This window comes from Furipterus horrens, unplaced genomic scaffold, assembly GCF_987537825.1.
Source record: "Furipterus horrens unplaced genomic scaffold, mFurHor1.1.pri manual_scaffold_4, whole genome shotgun sequence".
Classification (NCBI taxonomy): domain Eukaryota; kingdom Metazoa; phylum Chordata; class Mammalia; order Chiroptera; family Furipteridae; genus Furipterus; species Furipterus horrens.
In genome coordinates, this window is record NW_028327174.1 from 12,613,451 (window position 1) to 12,628,526 (window position 15,076).

The window sequence follows — 15,076 nt, forward strand, 5'->3', positions numbered from 1 at the left end:
AGAAATATTGAAATGGCCAAATCAACCTGCAAAACTCCTGAGTTAAAGAAACCAGACTCTCCGAGGGTGATCAAGTATTAGGATTTTCCAAACATCTTACCTCTGACCATGGAACACCTTTTTCCTCCAGAATATCTTGCAGGGCATGTGGTCCAGGGAACAGGTACGTGGGACTGGTCCCCAGCTCCCTCCAAATGCAGCCAGCAGGCGGCCAAGAGTGAAAGACAGGAAATCAGAGACGATGGGGATTTGGAGCAAGGAGTGGCCGGGGATGTGAGACAGGTGGACAGAATCGGGATATATTTTAGAGGTAGGAGCAGTAGGACTTAACTGATGGGAGCTGCTGAGTAAACTATTTGACGTATAGAAGTGTGTTGACCGAGCTGTGTTTATATCTCCTCGATACCAAGTTAGTCAGTTGAGAAGGGAAGTAGCCAGTCACTGAAGCAGTTCTTTGGTTTGTGACCCACACCTTCTGATCGTCACAGAAGGGACTGCTGGCTTTGCCTTCCTTTCATCTTTGGCATCAGACTTTTTGGGGTGTTAGCACCTTGTTTCTTTCCCTGTCGAAGTACGTTCCTTCTCTCTTCCTCCCTCACCCCCTTTAAAATGAGAAAACCCTCTGCCGTCTTCAGGGGATATCACTATCATTGTGGGAGCGTGAGCCATGCATCCTGAGGCAGCTTTTCCGGTTTCCAAAGTTTATTGTTAATGAAAAGTGCACACCAGGCTGAAATCCCTGGCAGGAGCTGGAGCCACAGGGTACACCGAGGCCAGCAGACGCAGAGCGGCCAATTTTATCTGGCTGTTCCCTCTCTCGTCCTCCTCCTTGCCCTCCTCCTTTCCCCTGTCATTTTATCAGAGAGGTTTGGCTGGACTTGAAGGAGCCGTGAAGGAACTGGAGGGGCCTGAGCTTCTAGCAGCCAGTGACAAGGTGTGGGAGGACGGGGACCTAAGCCTGGGCATATTCCAGTTTAACTCAGTCCTCTGTGTGTGTGTGTGTGTGTGTGTATGTGTGTGTGTGTGTGTGTGTTTCAGTGGTAGGGCCTGGGATCCAATAATATTGATATGAACAATAATAGGTACAGGCCTTGTTCTAAGCATTTAATATACCTAATGTCAATAAATTCTCCCAGCAGTTCTAAGAAGTACTTAGTAATATTATACACATTTTACAGTTGACTAAACTGAGGCACAGAGAAGGCAAGCAACTTCCCCAGAGTCACAAAAGAAGTTAGAGGCAGATCCAGGAATCTTCCTCAGCAGGGTCTGGTTTCAAAACTACAGTTTTTACCTCTCAAAGTTCAGGCAGAGGAACTGGATATGTAAACCAGCAAATAAATTCATGTAGTCTGAAAGTCCTGTGATGCCAGTATCGATTAGTACAGTGAGAGGCAGAGGGGAGGCAAAGTGGAGCCATATTTGAGTTCATCGTTGACTGACAAGTTGGACTTTCCCTGGCAGGAAAGACAGGTAGCAGTCAGAGGGAAGAGCACAGAGGTAGGAACCAGCTCTGTGTGTGTGTGTGTGTGTGTGTGTGTGTGTGTGTGTGTGTGTGAGTGATGGTGAGAAATAGCAAACAGTTCTGCATTGGTGAGCACAGCGGGCCTGACAGGGGATGGTAGAAGCTGATGAAATGGAGGGAAGATATGCAGGGGTCCTTCAGGGAGGGTCTTGGGTAGCCTGCAAAGATTTCTTTTTTGTTTCGTTCTTTTGTTTGTTTTATAGCATATCGCTTAGGGGTGATGGATTTCAAAAACAATTATTACTTATTCTGTCTGTGCTTAAAGGACATCTCAAAGGACTAAAACATGAAACACAGTGATGGAGGACCTTTGGTTGAGGCAGTGCTGAGGAGCCCGGCTCCCTGGGCATCTGCCTGCAGCTCCAAGAACTCAGATGAGCAGAGTTTGAAGACCACTGCTAGAGAATATCAGGGTTGGGGAGAGAGAAGCATTTAGTGATATGTAATTATTTACTGTGATTGTCCAGAATGCATTCATGAAGTTTTGAGTTCGCTCATTTAATAAATGTTAATTGATCCCCTATGCCAACTAGCATGCTGAGTGCTGGGGATACATCAGTGAATAAAATAGAACAACCCTCATTTACGTTCTAATGGAGGAGACAAAATAAACAAATAAACAGAAGAGATGTGTAATAGGGCCCAGAAGGGTCCATAGGATTGTGTAGGACCTGGTGGGCCACATTCAGAACTTCAGGTTTTATTCTGAGTAGGATGGAAAGTCTGGAAGTTTTTGAGCAAAGAGGTGACAAAATCAGCCACCTACTTTGGGTCAGAGTAGCTTATGGGGTCCGGGTGGCTGTCCCATATCAAACGGTTAACAGATGGTAGTTTTGTTATTCCCCATCCTCCGTTCTATCGGGGTGCTGTTCCGGTGGGAGGGGCTTGTGAGAATGATCCTGGTAAGGGGAGAGGGGGGCCTCAGAGGCGTGTTCCCTTAATGTGACAAAGGTGTGTCCAGTAACAATAGCGATGATATCATTGTCCACCTGGCTGGAACACTAGCCCAACTCCTCATGATGTTGAATGGCCTGGCTTAAACCCTGGCCAGTAACTGTTTGCCCCACCGCTCACTCAGTGACATCTCTGTTGTCCTCGCTTGCACTCCCTGTAACCCTGAGTGAGATTGTTGGATAAACAGGGTGTTTGTATATTGCTGTCCCCCCCCACAGTGTTTGAGAACAAAGACAAGATTGTGATCATCATGGAATACGCGAGCAAAGGGGAGCTGTATGATTACATCAGCGAGCGGAGACGCCTCAGCGAGAGGGAGACCAGACACTTCTTCCGGCAGATCGTCTCTGCTGTTCACTATTGTCACAAGGTACCAGCCGGCCAGAGCTTTGGCCACAGATGGTTTTTATGGCATCATGTGATTGTTTGCACATTACAAGGGTGATGTCTGTTCATTGTAGTACTTATGGAGAATTGATAAAATGGAAAGAAGACAGTTACCACCACCCATAATTCCAGGAGCCAGGGATAACCCACTATTGACATGTTTACTTGTTCCAATCTCCTTCCTCCTGTTCTTACCATTTGTTTTGTAGTTAAACTTTTTATCTTGAATAATTTTAGATTTATAGCAATTTCCCAGATAGTAGAGAGAATTCCCATATACCCTTCACTCAGCTGACCCTATGATAACATCTCACCATAATAAATTACTATAGTACGAATATACCAACACTCGTTCATTGCCATTAAAGAAACTCTAGATGTCGTTGGGATTTCCCCAGTTTTTCCACCAATGGCCTCTCTCTGTTCTAGGGGTTACACATTGCATGATTTTTACATAGTTTGTGTCCTGCTTTTTTTTCCACTCAGTATTTTAATCTAAATGTTTTCTTATGTTACTAAAAATTATCTGCAGTTATTGTGCGTGTTAGGCCTGCAGGCTGGTTCCAACTTCTGGTTATGATAAATAGGGATCAACATCATTATACATTAACCTTTTCCTCTCATCTGAATAATTTACTTAAGAGAAATTCTAGAAATGGAATTACTGGGTCATAGGTTCTGAACCTTTCTATGTTCTCGGTACCTTTTGTTGCATTGATCACATCCACATGGGTTACCTCGTGGAACCTTGGTTCTAAACCTTAATTTGTCCTGGAAAACTGTTGAAGAAGCGATTTGTTCTAAAACCAAATCTCCTCTGTTTGTTGCTTGAGAGACACGTGACTGATCATTCAGGTATCAGCATGAAAGCGTAGTCAGGTAGAGAATCGAGACCCAAAGTTTTGTTAGATCACTGAGACTTTTTTTTTCTGTGAACCACTTGGTTGAGAACTGAAGTGTTTGAGAATCAGGATGATCGAGAACCAAGGTTTGGCTGCATTTTCTTGCAACCCACCTAATGGGAGGTGCTGGTCATGTAGCCACAGGTTTGCCACAGGTGGTCTCTAGCGAAGGAAATGAAGTACTCAGATCATTCCAAGCCACATTTCAGTCATTATTATTATTCATCTTCTTATTTATACTTTCCCCCAGAACTATCATATCTTAAACAATCATTCACTTTGAGCATAACAGGGGCTTGATTCCAAGCCGGCACCTAAAACAGAGTTAGTGTCTTCATACAGATGATTGCAATCTAGGGTCTTCTGATCTGTCAAGTATCCTGAGTAATTAGAAAATGATTATTCACATTTAAAACCCGTAACCCACGTGAACATTATTTGACTTCTCCTTGCTGACTCAAGGTCCTGATGATTCAGGTCATACGACATTTTGTATTTTATCGTCAGGCATCATCAGAGATTATTACAGACAGTATTTTTATTATTTGTTGTGTCTGAATACTTGGGTTTCCGGTGTATGGAACTTTATTAGACTCATTTCATCTTATTGTGAAAAACCAGGAATGCAACAATGTAAACCAAACTACTCCCAATATTCAAAATAAAGCAGAATCAGGTACCTTGTATTTTCCTCTAGGAGCCTGGGTTTATGTGCTTCGGAATTCAAAACACATCCTTGAAGGTTTGGATTAGAAAAAGAGTCGCAGAAGTGCATGTTTTTTCCATCTCTCCTCAGTGCTTTTGGAGATGTTAGGAACTGTCAAGTGGAAAGGAAAATAATAAAGAACTGACTGTAAACAGGCAGATTCTGAACCAAGGAAATCTTGACTGAAAGACAAAGAATTTCTAGCCAGTTCATTTGCTTAAAAGAGCAGCTTTGACTGTAAATGTCCTTTATGCTGAATAATGTTAAAAACTTTCTCCCGGCTATTTATCTGCCCAGCCCAAAATAGTTGGTTCTTTCCATTCCACTCCTTGTCCCATGCCCACCCACCCCCTTAAAAGACCATTAGGTTTTAAAAGAGAGCTGAGCACACACCAGTTGTTACTGCTATATAAACCAACGGGCTTATTGGCTGATGACTCCTTTTCTCCTTTCAGCTGGCTGTCTGCTTGCCACTGCAGCTAAGCTTCCAGCCTTGCCCGGGTTTGCCTGAAGGGAAAGGTCACCCAGTATGGCAGCGACTGGCTTTGGTCATCCCAGTGCCTACAGTCTGGTCTCACCAGCCTCACCCACCTTCACCCTTCATCCCCATTGAGTCCCGCCAAGAGCAGACAGGGACTTTTAAAATCTTCCCGCCTGGCTGCTTAGGAAATACCCATGGTAACACCTTCGCTGCCCTCAGAACAGACCTGGATTGGTTTCATGGGTCAGAATAGATTAAACCAGGCTTCTTGCCAGCATTGAGTAGGCAGGCAGGCAGGCAGGCAGGCAGGCAGACAGACAGGCAGACAGACAGACAGACAGACAAGCAAGGTCTGTGGGCCCTGCCTTCTGAGTCCCCAGCAGAGAAATCTGCTTCTTCCCTGGGAATCCCATCACAGACAGACATTGTTTGCTGCCGCCTGGGACTACGTATATTGCTTTCACACAGTGGAATGACATTCCGGCAAAGGATCCCCCTGCTGTTTTAGAGGCTCTGGGGGAGAATGGATTCCAGTCATTTTTCCCTTAACCACACAGCAAGTGACTAATCCTCTTCTGTCCCTGCTCTCTGGCGGGAGCTTCATGACAGTGGGAGCAGCCCTGAGGATGGAGGCGAAGACCACCGGGCTGGTGCATTTCTTTCATCTGTCAGAGATTTCCCTTGGCTCTGCCTCCGCCTTCCTCCTCCTCTTTCTCTCTCGTCCCATCAGCTCCCATTCATTCCCTGCCTGTCTTCTCATTTCAGAACGGTGTGGTCCACCGGGACTTGAAGCTGGAAAATATACTGCTTGATGACAACTGCAATATTAAGGTAAACCTCTTGGCTTAATGATGGATTTGCAGGGCCCGGGGCTGGCATCCGTGGGGGGTTGACGCTGCTCCAAACTACAGCCTAGGAATCAGGTGGCAGTTTCCTTCCCTGGCAGGAGGGTGGGAAGAGTCACTGGGCCCCAGTCCTCAATTCAAAGGATTGGAGTCAGTAAGCATTTACCCATGTTTAATTACATGCCATTCTTCTTTGTGCTGGGATAAGCAGGTGACTCAAATACAGTCCCTGTCCTCAGCAAGTTCATGGTCTACAATCATGGCCGTAAGAATACTTCTAACAATAACACTTTGCATATGTACTTCAAATCATATTTGTCTGGTAGCGCTTAAATTCGATCTTTATAAGAACCCTAGGAGAGAAGTACTCTTGATTTCCATCATATCACAGGCAGGCAAGCTGTGCCACAGCGAAGTTACGTAACTTAACCAAGGGAGCAGAATGGTAGGTCCTGGAGCTGGGGTTTGAACCCATACTTATCTGACTCATGAACCCAAGTTTGAACCGCTATGCTGGATTTGCCAGAAGGGCCCCAAGCTGTTTTGAGCTCAGACTCTTCCCCTGCCACTTTCTGTCCCTCCCACCCCATGCCTCCCATCCCTGGAACCTGCCGTGGACCTGGGAAGTTGATCGAAATGATGGTGGTGTTTGCTGCTGGGAAAGAGCATCTTGTCACGTGATGGAGTTTACTTTTATGGAGAGTATTATTGCTGGCTGCTGCTGGAGCTGGAGAAAGTTCTCTTGGCCAATAGGGTTCAAGTGCCTCCTGCAGAGCATTCCGAATGTCCTTTTGATCACATCTGCAAAATAAGCAAATACGGTTTCAAAATAAATGGAGCTCGCTGCATGGGTTCCATTATGAAATGGCCTTAGTACTCCCGGCACCAGGGGATCCCTCTAATTAGCCGCTGGTGACGTTAGTGCCGCATCCCTAGTCCCCAGACAAAGCCTGGGAATGACCTTGCATGGTCCTCTTCTGTTGTTGTTGTTGCTCTTAAGTTGATGGGGTTTATCACGCGGAAACCATTTCCTTGCTTGGAAGGAAATGTGCGGCTTTGGCATTTAGATTCTGTTTGCACATCATGGTGACATCATTAGTCACCGTCATTTTTTGAGAGGCCCCTGGAAGCCATGTTTGGTGATGTCTTGTCCTTGCAAGTGGTTTATCATGGTTACATATCTCTGTGTAGTCCTTAGAATAAGGAGGAAACAGTTGCTTATAGCAGTTTTCTCAAGGAACAGGAAGTGAAATCTCAGGGTTCCTCCAATTTTGGCGAAGTGGCCGGAGTAGTCGAGAAGGAGACTACATGCGGAGTTAGACAATTCCATCTTTGACATTGGGAAATCCACTTCACCCTGTTTCCCACAGGCTTGTTTTGAGGAGTAAATCAGATGGTCTGTGTTTAGCTTCATGAACTGCTGAGCGTGGTGTAGTACAGTGAGTCAAGGTTAAGAGCAGTGACTCTGAAGTTGGCTAGCCTGGGTTTGAATCGCAGCCTTGTTCATTACTAATGGCAGTATTTTGGATAAATTAATGGCTTGTCTACGTCTCAGTTTCCTTATTTGTCCAGCAGGGATGCCAGCCCCTGTCTCTGATGATTGTGGTTGGTTTGTTCGTGTTTTCAATGAGTATGTATTTCCTGAGCAGTTACTGTATGCCATGCCCTGTTCCCAGTCCTGGGGATTCAATGACAAATTTGAGGAATTTAGACACTATATAGTCAGAGCACTTAGCACTTAACTGTTAATGTCTAAGGACCCTGCTTAAGAATGGCCATCGGTGAGGAAATTGAATAGGAAGTCAGTTGCTCTGAAGGTACCTGGTGGTCAGGCCATGGCTAGAGAATTGGGTTCTGGCTTGAGGGACACATTCTAAAGGTTTGTGTCATTCACCCTGGTAATTTTGTCTGCAGATTCTTCTTCCCACCTGCCCCCCAGAGCTCTCAGAGCTACATGTAGTCTTTACAAGGCCTGGAATGTGAGCCTGTCACTTGGGGATTGGGTTCTGTAGTACAGTGTGACCTCTTGCTCCCATGATGGAGTTCCAGAAGTGATAAGGCACATAGCTTCCTAGGGAGTCATAGAATTGCCCAGTGGAGGAGAATGGTTAGAATTCTGAAGGCAATTGTGCTGGCAACAATAGGCAGGGGCCCAGGAGGGCGGCTCATTGGCATAAGCAATAGAGCCATGGTGTTGGGCCTGCCAGCTCCCAAGACCAAGTCCTTCAATCTAGGATCCCTGTGCATTTGGGAGGGAAACAGCAGACAGATAGCACATTACAGAAATTAAGGTTTTGGTCTATCTTTTTTCTTTAGGATTCTTAATCCTTAAGATTTTCTATTTCTGGCATTTACCGAGGAAAAACACACACACACACACACACACATCCCAAATGGAAACGAGACCTTGCTGTTCTCTGACTCTAAGCCTTCCTTCTGCTTCTTTAAAGAATGCTACTAGGATTTGAGAATCCTACAGCTTGAAGGAACCTTGAGGGTCATTTCCCAACCTCTTGTTTTAATGATTATAGCCCAGAATGTCTGAAGTGATGTGTTCAGGATACCACGCAGTGACTCAGTCTAGACTGAATTATTGTGTCTTTGTTTCCCCGGAGTGGGACACAGTGCTTGTCACACAGTAGGTGCTCTGAAGCCGTTTGATTTGGAGTAAAGGGATGACAGCCAGGATTAGAACTCACATGTTTGACTTCCAGACAAATTCTCTTTTCATCATCTCACACCCACTTCCAAGGTTTTTAAAAATGTGTTTCAGCTGGTGTTCATTTGTCTTCCGGCTGGATGTGCTCAGCAATTCCCGAGTCAGCATTTTGCTGAAAACATATTTAGAAAGGGCACTTGTGACAAAGACAGGCAGGCACAGACACATGGCCACAAGCTGGCCTCCGGGTTCAAAAGAGCCCATGTCATCAGTGTCTGGACGGGGAGCGGGGGGACCGTTGATACTGATGGCTTTTTACCAACCAATGGGATGTGAACAGTGAGGTGCCTCTCAGAGCCCCCTCTTGTGTCTGTCTAAATGTGGGTGCAACTTCCGTTTTCCAAGGAGGGAGGGGTTTTGCCCAGCAACCCTATAAAAATGCTACTGGTTTAAACATGTCTCACATCCCTGCAGTTTTGGTGTGAGCCATACAGCTGTTGATCTCCCTTTCCCTGCCTGATGTTGATGGCAGAGAGCACATCTGGTATTGGGAATGACTTATCGGGCCACTGAGAGAGGGTGTGGCTTCTAAAAATACTCACACAGTCAGTCGGCAGAAAGAATGAGAGCAATGTGCTTCTTTGGGTTGCATTCCGTATTCCGCAGAGAAGCATGTCTACCAAAATAGACACCCAGTATAGCGTTAATTTGCAATCAATAAAAACGGGCCAGATTCACATCCCATTCTCTGGGAGAGTAGAATGCCGACAATTCCCATAGGAGGCTCCTGTAAAAATGCCATACAATGAGAAGAGGTCCAGGCACCAGGGTCAGCTGACCTCCTCAAAGAGGGCTGAGAATCTGGTGAGCTTCCAGGACTCAGGGTAGAGGGGCGTAGGGGAAGTGGCCTGCTGCCCCCGATGACAATGGAAACTCAGCTGCTGAGGCTAAGAAAAGAAGCTATGAATGGCTAGGGCTCAGGCGATATAGAAGTCTCTGAAGCTTAAAAAGACCAAGTGAGTCAGCTCAGGAGATGTGCCTCTGGGCTTTGCGTATACGAATGTGAGACTGTGCATTCATGCATTAATTTATCCATTCATTTGTTTGTCCATCCATTTATATAAGTGTACACATATATATGTCCCCTGGCTGGTTTGGCTCAGTGGATTGAGCGTTGGCCTGCGAGCTAAGTGTCGCTGGTTCGATCTTCCAGTCAGGGCACATCAGAGAAGGAAAGCTCTGACTCCAAAAAACCTCCGCTGCCTTGCGGCATACCTCTTCAGGGGAAAGGCTAAGGGAGTAAACCCCGACAGAAAATCCGGAGCCGGAGTCCCTAAGGCGGTTTGACGTTGTAATCAACACCGGCAACTCCTGCGGCGCACCTGAAACCAAGCTGTATTGACTCCGTCTTTCCCTTGGATCCTTCAGCTGCGAAGAGAGGGGGGGTCTGCTGCATGGGCAACAGCAGACCCTCCATATCACCCTGCCCAGGCTCTGTAGCTTCAGCTTCACTGGAGAGGACACTCCAGCGTCATCGCAAGATGTCGATTCAACACGGGAGGAGACAGATACCGTGTCACTCCCGAGTCAGACTGCACAGCCATTCTCGGCGGTGCAGATAGACTCTTAAGAAGCTACACCATCGTCTCTCGAGACGGACGGCTGCCGATGATACATATATATCCATGCATGCTGGCATTCACTCATCTATTCCTGCACTTATTCATTCAGCATATCGAGTCTCTTCTATGGGCAATGTTTATTCACCCACAAATATATACTAAGTTTCTACTGGGTACCTGGCCCTGTGCTGGATGCTGGGAATTTAATAGTGAACCCAATAGCCAGGTCCCTATCTTCCTGGAGCTCAGATTCTAGCACTTGTTAAACCCTCAGTCATGATGAGTCATGAGAAGGAAATAGAGGTGAATGAGGACGATAAGGTACTTGCCCTAATGGACTTAGAGTTTCAGTTTAGGACAGAAGCAATACACAAAGAAATATATAACATAACTGTCCAGCAGTGAAGGAAATCCATCACAGAGAATAGCAGGTACTATTTTAGCTAGGGTGGTCAGAGAAGGCCCCTTGCATGGGACTCAAACTCCTCAAATCCACTGTTCTTTCTCTGGATTTTTTTTTTTTTGCCTTTGCATACATGGTTCCCTCTGTCTAGAATGTTCTTCCCACTGCTCTTTGCCTGTCTGTCCTTTGAGTCTCTGCTTGAATGCCTCTTCTTCCAGGAAGCCTTCTTTGATCCTTCTCTGTTGGGAGGGCCAGGTGGCCCTACTGTGTGCCTCATAGTGGCTTGTGTAATATGCTGTGGAAGTTTGAGCAGAAGTGGTGGGTCTACTAAGTTGGACAGACCAGAAAGCTTTTGCCGAGGAAGTGTGGATTGAACTGGGTTTTGAAGGATAGATAGGAGTTCAACAGAAAGGAAGGTGATGGTCTTTTAAGGGGAAGGGGCAGCAAGCACAAGAACAGGGCAATGAGGCCAGAAACAAAAGCAACCTTTTTCAAACCCTTCAAGAAGCCAGATCCCAGAGCCAGACCTTCCACATGCCTTCTGTCATTTGGTTCTTAGACTGTCTCCACAGGGGTGGGTCTGATTGCTCCCATTTTACGGATGAGGAAGCTCCTGTAGCTAATAAGTGATAGGGGTGGCTACACAGCTAAGACTATTTGACTCTAAAGACAAGGCACCAGATAAATTCTACCTTTTACTGCTCCCGCCCAGATTTTCCCTAAATCCAAGAAAGCATCACATGAGGACACTTTTTGGTCTTTGCTTCAGTTGGCCACACCTCCTCTGTAGCAGCCTGTGTCCAGCTGCCCCCGGGAGAGACTCTCCAAGCACAGGGACGCCAGAGTCGAATGTGTAGTGAGCTGGGGCCAGTTGTTCCTTAGCATCCCAAGAGTCTGCTTCTTGGAGGCGCCCTCAGTTAAGAGCTTCCCCAGATTGCGTCGAGTTGGACATTTCCAGTCTCTCTCAAGAGGCGGTGGGAGCTTAGATCTTTGGAAGATGAAAGCTGACCCCATTCCCTTCTGCTCTCTGTTCCACCCGCTACCTTCACTTCCTGACAACTCAGGAGTGAGGCCATCGTGAGTAAAGTCACAGCCATTAACTCCAAGGCCGGAAAGGAGTGTGTCTTCCTTGATGGGGTTGCTGTCTTCCTGAAGAGTCTTGCAGAAGGATGTTTCCACTTTTGCCACCTGAGAACAATAAATCCCCTTTATGGGGAGCTTTACAGCTAGGACAGCTCTTCCTCCATGTCTCAGGCCAGCCATGTTGTCACACTGGGCCTCAGTTTTCCCATCTACAAAGTCGGGATAGTGATGGTACCCTCCTCATAGGGTTGTCAGGAGGATTTACTACATTAATATCTGTAGCACTCACAGAACGGTGACTGGCCTGTAGTGATGCTGCGATTGCATTCCGTTCTCCAGCCAAGGAAACTGAGACTCAGGGAGGTTAAAGGTGTACTTGCTAACATGCACTGAAGGCCAGGCGAGGCATGACTTCCATCTATCAGTCCTTTGATTTTTACATCAGCCCTGCAAAGCAGGTTACATTATCATCATCCCCTATTGTATAGATGAAAAATAAACCAGGTTCAGAGTGACTAATGTTTGGCGAATCCCCTGGGGAGCTTGATAAAATGCAACCTGACTCAGTAGGCTTGGGGTGGGTGGGGCCTGTAGTTCTATTACTGACCTGCTCCCAGCCCCTGCCCACGCTGCTGGCCCATAGCTGGTGTTCACGCTGCTGGCCCATGGGCGGGGTCCATGCTGCTGGTCTTCAGAGCTCAGTAGAGGAGGGAGGGATTAACTAATGCACTTAAAGTTAGAGGTGGGAAGAGTTGAGGCCTGCATTTGAACTCAGACCCTCATGCAATGCAGCCTCTCATGCTTATTTCAGAAATGGATGGTGAAAATTTCTTTTGGTTCTTTGGTGGGCAGTGGCTTAGTGCTCTCGGTCCTGTGTCTTGCCCAGCAAACAATGTTAAGTATTATTGTATCAGCATTATTGTACCAGCTGTAATTTATGGAGGTGGCTGGGACCAGAATTATTTCAGGGCTTTACATGGGTGTTTTCTGATCCTTATGACACTTTTATGTGGTGGGGTCTATTATTATTCCCATTTTGCAGATGAGGAAATTGAGTAACTTGGTAGGTCCCACCAGTCACCTAGTAGTGCTAAGCCCGGAGTTAGCCCTGGGTTCTTCTGGCTCCTAAACCTCCGATCTGCACAGTTTACTGTATTTCTTTTTAGACACGGTGAATGACTGTCACACCATTGCTTGTATTGTCATTATCATCGGCATCCTCTCCTAGGAGTTAATCTTCTGCTGGCTGATACTTTTTTATTGGGTGAGCTCCCAGTGATTATTCGTGTGATTTGAGGTTAATCCATTTTTTTTTTAATGGTAAAATATATGTAACAAAAAGTTTACCATTTTCTGGTGTATGGTTCAGTGGCATTAAGTACCTTCCCATTGTGTCTTCCCCAACTGAAACTCTGTACCCATTTTTAAAAATTCCCCATTTCTTTCTCTACCCCCAGCCCCTGGAAACCATCATTCTATTCTCTGTCTCCACAAACCTGACGACTTTGTGTACCACACATAAATGGAATTAAATAATATTTATCCTTTTGTGCCTGGCTTGTTTCCCTTGGCACAGTGTCTCCAGGTATCATCCGCGTTGAGTGAGGTTAATTCTTTTGAAATGTGAATCATCATTTCCTAGTTCGTCTTTCTAACTTTCGTTTTCATGAGCAGGGCACGCTTCTAGAAAGGCTTGATTACAACAAAAACTCCAAAAATTAAGGGCATGAGTGTTGACTTCCCAGTTTCCTTTTCAGAGTCCAGGCTGAAATGAACCCAGTGTGGGGACAGAGGGGAACAATTCATCACTACACACACACACACGTGCACGCAAAGTAGTTAACCTTTCTCTAAAGGTGACTGGTGTGTCAGCAAAATATGACTTTAAAAGCAAAGCCTGCCTGGCTGCTGTGGCTCAGTGGATTGAGCATCGGCCTGCGAACCAAGTGTCGCTGGTTCGATTCCCAGTCAGGGCACATGACTCGGTTGCACGTCAGGTGCCCAGTTGGGGGCGCGAGTGAGAGGCAACCACACAGTGATGTTTCTCTCCCTCTCTTTCTCCTTTCCCCTCTCTCTAAAAATAAAAAATAAACAAATATATAAAATAAATTAAAAAAAAAAACTCATCGCTCTATTATTAAAAAAAAAAAAAAAAAAAGCAAAGCCTGGCGGCCTCCCTCTTACCCAACTCAGATTCTGTTACAGAGAAATTGGGAAGAACCTGGTGCTCATGTGGTTATTCTGTCTCTGTGACCTTCTGCAAAGCTTTTAAGTCCTCTGACCTCCACTTGCTTTCCTTATAGATGAGGGGTAGGATTAGCTCATCTGTTAGGGCTCTTTCAGGTTGAAACCATTATGGGGATTTGGTTATTTTTGTTTTATGTTTAAAGTCATTATTCCCCATGTTTTAGCTTTTCCAGATTTCCCAAATTTCTTTTATTTCAATCTATTCTTGGACTTTACTTTTTCCTAGCATCTTCTGTGTTATCCTACTTAATATTTTTAGTTCACTTCACTTTTTAAAATTGTATTTACTTGAAATAGAAGCCTTATATAATTCCCTTAAATGGAAAACCAGTATAGTTTTGAGTATTATGAAGTTACTAAAGTTACCTATATGGGTTTAATGGTGGAAGAAAATGTTTATTGAGCTTCAACTCTGCCAATTACTGTTCTAAACATTTTACATACATTATGTTATTTAATTTTCCCCATGACCCTCTGAGGGTAGATACTATTCCTACCTCCATTTTACAGATGAGGAAACTGAGGCTTTGAGAAGTTTCATAACCAGTGGCCACTTCTTATAAACTCTACATGGCATGAAATCATAGGGCAGTGGCCCAAGTTGAAGTGGCTTGAAGCTTGAGAACTACGTGTGTGTGTATGTGTTGATTAGTATTGTTTTCCTGTTGAAGTGTCAAGAACATGGACTAATCTAGATTTCTATTAATCTTCTGTCAGAGGCCCTGACAGTTTTATTGGGGGAGGCTGATAAGCATCAGTCTGTGAGGCTGGAAGTGGGCACAACATAAACACGCTTCTCAAAAGGGCTACAGAGGAAGCAAGGATGCCTAGACTTGGAGAGCTCCCTGTGTGAGTGGGTGCAAGCGGGCATTTACATGTGAAGCTGGTGGGTACCCTGCACACGTGTGTGTATTTGAAAGCTCGTAGGTGCCCCAGAGACACAGACATTGTGGGGTGGGAAGGAACATGTTTCCCCCAGGATGTGCCCTGTGCTGGGACCGTTTCTGCCTTAGCTGCAGTCAGGAGGGACGAAGCCTGTGACTTCTCGGTGCGTCCCAGGGCCGCAGCCATTCCATTCCTCTTCTGATTGACAGGTGCACTTCATAGTATCCAGCCAACTTCCTGCGAGCAAGCCAGGCAGGGGCCTTGATAAGAAAGTGGATTCAGGGCAATTGAGTGTGATCTGAGCCCCGAGAATGTGTTTTCTGAGTGTGGTTTTTCACCAGCTACTTTTGATGACATTCCATTCATTCAGAGCTTGT

General features: G+C 45.7%; 1 protein-coding gene across 1 annotated transcript in view; it reads left to right on the top strand.

The window, feature by feature from the left end:
- NUAK1 (NUAK family kinase 1) overlaps positions 1–15,076 on the top strand; it is a 68,086-nt gene that overhangs the window by 45,275 nt on the left and 7,735 nt on the right. The window contains exons 3-4 of the mRNA XM_090272575.1: positions 2,698–2,849; positions 5,721–5,786. Coding sequence (XP_090128701.1) covers positions 2,698–2,849; positions 5,721–5,786 — 218 coding nt within the window. The remainder of the gene's footprint in view (positions 1–2,697; positions 2,850–5,720; positions 5,787–15,076) is intronic.